The 3,501-nt window shown below is 39.2% G+C and overlaps 1 protein-coding gene across 1 annotated transcript; it reads right to left on the reverse strand.

Annotated features, from left to right (window-relative positions):
* Positions 1-2,135: 2,135 nt before the first annotated feature.
* LOC108561382 (protein translation factor SUI1 homolog) lies at positions 2,136-3,296 on the reverse strand (the record flags this gene model as incomplete). Its single annotated transcript, XM_017919284.1, is given in 3 exon segments — positions 2,136-2,442; positions 2,516-2,673; positions 3,235-3,296. Coding segments are annotated over 3 exon segments (333 nt in total). The 3' UTR covers positions 2,136-2,295.
* Between the last annotated feature and the right edge of the window lie 205 nt (positions 3,297-3,501).

Genomic DNA, 3,501 nt, shown 5'->3' on the forward strand with positions numbered 1-3,501 from the left:
GTCCGCCGGATCGCACCGATCCTACAAACACACACACACACATTCACACACGCACGTACACACATTCATACAGCTGATCCGATCCGCGAACGAACGGCGCCGACGCCGCGACGCCACCCCCGCATCCTTCAACATCATCTGTACGTACGTACGCACGCACGCAGTTCGTTAACGCTCTTCGAACCATCCCTATACGAACGCCACAATCGCCGTCATCTTCAACAAGAAATACAACTTTCTGCATTAACATATTGATTATAAAAGTTCAATTTTTTAACATTTCCATCCGCACTCATCCCTTGAGATATGCAAATTGAAGATTCATCTTTCAATCACATTCATGCTTAATCAGAAAAGAGATATTATGTGTGCGTTTCAAAATCACGTTAAATCGATATTATTTAAATATTCCTTAAGATTACTTCATTGATGTTCATCATGATCACTATGTTACATTCTATTACGATCCAAACCAACATCGATGTTATGACAAGAGCAAACTAGATTTCCATTGCATTAAACTTCACTTAATGGAGACTTAATATATGGAGGTAACGATATGCAACAGTCTTAAATTTCATTGCTTAATTGAACTCCACATAAAGAAAATCAATACTGAAACCCTTGGGGCAATAGCATTGAATCGACTTAAATGAATACTGAATTTCCAATCTTATTGTGTCGTCAATGTGCGAGCAAATACCATATATTAGAGTTTACATATCGGAGCCGCTGCATTTGTCTTTCCTATGTTTTTTTTTTCTATAGAACTCTTGAATATGTACTGATACTGTAATTATGTCAATGCAATGTATCAACGGAGGTGAAAACTTCCAGAGTTTACATCTTAAGATGTCTAAAAAGGACGGACAAACATATTGTAGCCATCTTTTTTTTTTTTTGATAGAAGACGCCATTTTGTGAAGAAATCTACCAAAAAAAAAAAGTCAACGACTAGACAGGAAGTAATGGAAAATTTTGAACATGAGGATTAAAAATAAAATTGCAACCTATATTATTTTTTTTTGTCGCAGCAACGTATTTCTCTTTCATTTCTCATATGTTAATTGAGTAGTGTGAATTAGTAGATTTTCTTGTTTGTTTTTTTTATTTTTCATATTTCTTTTATTGGGGTCCGTCGCGGAACCTGAATACTGTCAACAATGAAATTCATTTAGCGTTATAAAAATTATTAAAATAAAAAAGTTCGAAAATTTAAAACGGAAATCATAGTTAATGAACGGAACAGAACGAGAAAAACATGTATGAAAAAACGACACGAAGAAAGGCACAATATGCATGCATATACTATATATATATATACTAATACACCGTCGTCGTAATATAATATATATATGTATTATAATATTCCCAACTCGTCATCCTCCTCTACCATTTCTTTCTTTTCATATACATATATAAAAATGAGTCTTCAAAATTATATATAGGTCACACAACAACAATAAATGCACCCGTTGTAATCCATCACCGTCTGCGAATCTATAAACACATCTCTTGCTGCTGTTGCTTGCTCGCTCTCTCTCCAGTTGCAAGTAACTACATCTATGTTTTACTGATCGAAATTATACAAGAACAATTATTATACAAAGAGAAATAAGTAAAGAAATTAACAAGAATCGATCCGGAAAAATAACAAAAAATAATAATAAGTTTAATTAAATAAACGACGAATAAAAAAATATTTAAGTTAGTGGTGTACATATGAATTGGAAATTTATTGTTCTGAGCAATTAAAAAAAATAATAATAAGAATAAAATAAAAACGAAAAATATTTGAAGAATTGAGGAAAATTAAAATAAACTTGTGTGTGTATGTATGTATGTGTGTCTGCTGCTCGACAACAACAAAAAAATATGAAAATTTTCTTTTCCGGTGCTACGCTGCCTCCGCATCATGCTCGTCCCTTCTCGTCATCATCATCATCCTTCTGCTAATGATGGCTCACTCACTCTCTCCATCTCCTCCTCTCTGAAAACATCGAACGCACCCAGGTACATACTATCTGGGATCTACGATCATCATGTCTTTTTTTAATACAATACTAAGATTTCGAGATTGCTTTTATTCTGTTTGATTTCAGTTATCCTTTCATCTATCAGCTGTGTGTTAGTGGTGTGTCTGTGTGTGTGTATTTGTAGCGACTGCAACTGAACGGATCCGTTAATAATTGTAATTATAGTTATGACGACAATAATAGCAGTGGTGTTTGGTGTTGGCGGCAGCGGTGTTGATGGTGGCGATGGGCGACTGCGGTGGTGATGGTGGCAGCAGCATTAGAAACCGTGGACCTTCAGCTGGTCCGGCTTCGCCAGCCCACTCTTCGTGAGCCACTGGCAGATGTTCTCCCTCTGGTCCCCTTGCAACTGAAGCACCTCTCCGTATTCGGGGTGCTCAATCACAGTACCATTGCAAGCAAACTCCTACAAAATAAACAAACAGTAAACATGAGTGATCAGTCAAAAGAAATGAAAAGAGCAAAATGAAAATCCGTACCTTTTTACATGCCCTCACAATTTTCTTCAGGTCATAGTCGGATGAAAGTCCTTGCACAGTAGTCAGAGTCTTACGACCATTCCGTTGCTGGATCCTTATGTGAACTAGTCCGTCTTGTACATCATCTTCTGAACCCTTACTTGCGTCAGCAAAGGGGTCTGCAAGAGAAAAGAAACGAGACTCGAATCAATTGGTAAGAAAATGGGGGCGCCGTAGTAATTAGGTGGCGGCGATCGATATACGGAGAAACGAAGAAGAAACATAGCGATCGTGTGCAATGCGTAAGATATGTGGTTTGGTTTGGAGGAGGCATGGCAGCAAATTAAAAAAAAAAGAGAGAGAACCGGGTCGAGGTCGCGAACTTGAAACGTTTCTATGGGCGACCACGACGCAATGCCACCCTCTCACCACCGAAGCAAACATGCATCATATTTTAGGCGTTGCGTAATCGAAGGGGGAGCGGCGACGGCGGCGGTGGAGACAATAAACAACGAAAGTCTATTTTCGATCGGGCAACATTTCGGCCCCCCCGTCGTAACCCCTTCGCGCTGCTGTTTACCTCGTTTCCATTTCAATTTCTTTTCTATTTACTCTCTCTCATATTTTGGCACATAAACATGTCGGCCATNCCCACGAGACTCTCACGCACGCACGCTCGCACGTCGTCTTCACCGACCGCCTGCCACGCGCGACTTTTGTAACGTCGATTTTGCACTTACCAAATGTGTTAAGATTCTGGATGGACATACGATAATCAAAATATATACGTATAAAAAAAAAATCTGCAAACTGCACGCAGCTCCCAATAAGCGGATGATCACTAAATAAAAACGTACCGCAACGGAACCACCGAATTTTCACTTTGGATGCACGAGAGCGGAGCGGTGCGAAGGCCTCGTAGCAAATGGTGACGCGTACTCGAGCGCCCTCTACCCCAGCTAATGTCACCCCGATGCCAACATGATGCATGAGAATGTTACCAGAAC

This window comes from Nicrophorus vespilloides, unplaced genomic scaffold (assembly GCF_001412225.1).
Source record: "Nicrophorus vespilloides isolate i.1.1-1 unplaced genomic scaffold, Nicve_v1.0, whole genome shotgun sequence".
NCBI lineage: Eukaryota > Metazoa > Arthropoda > Insecta > Coleoptera > Silphidae > Nicrophorus > Nicrophorus vespilloides.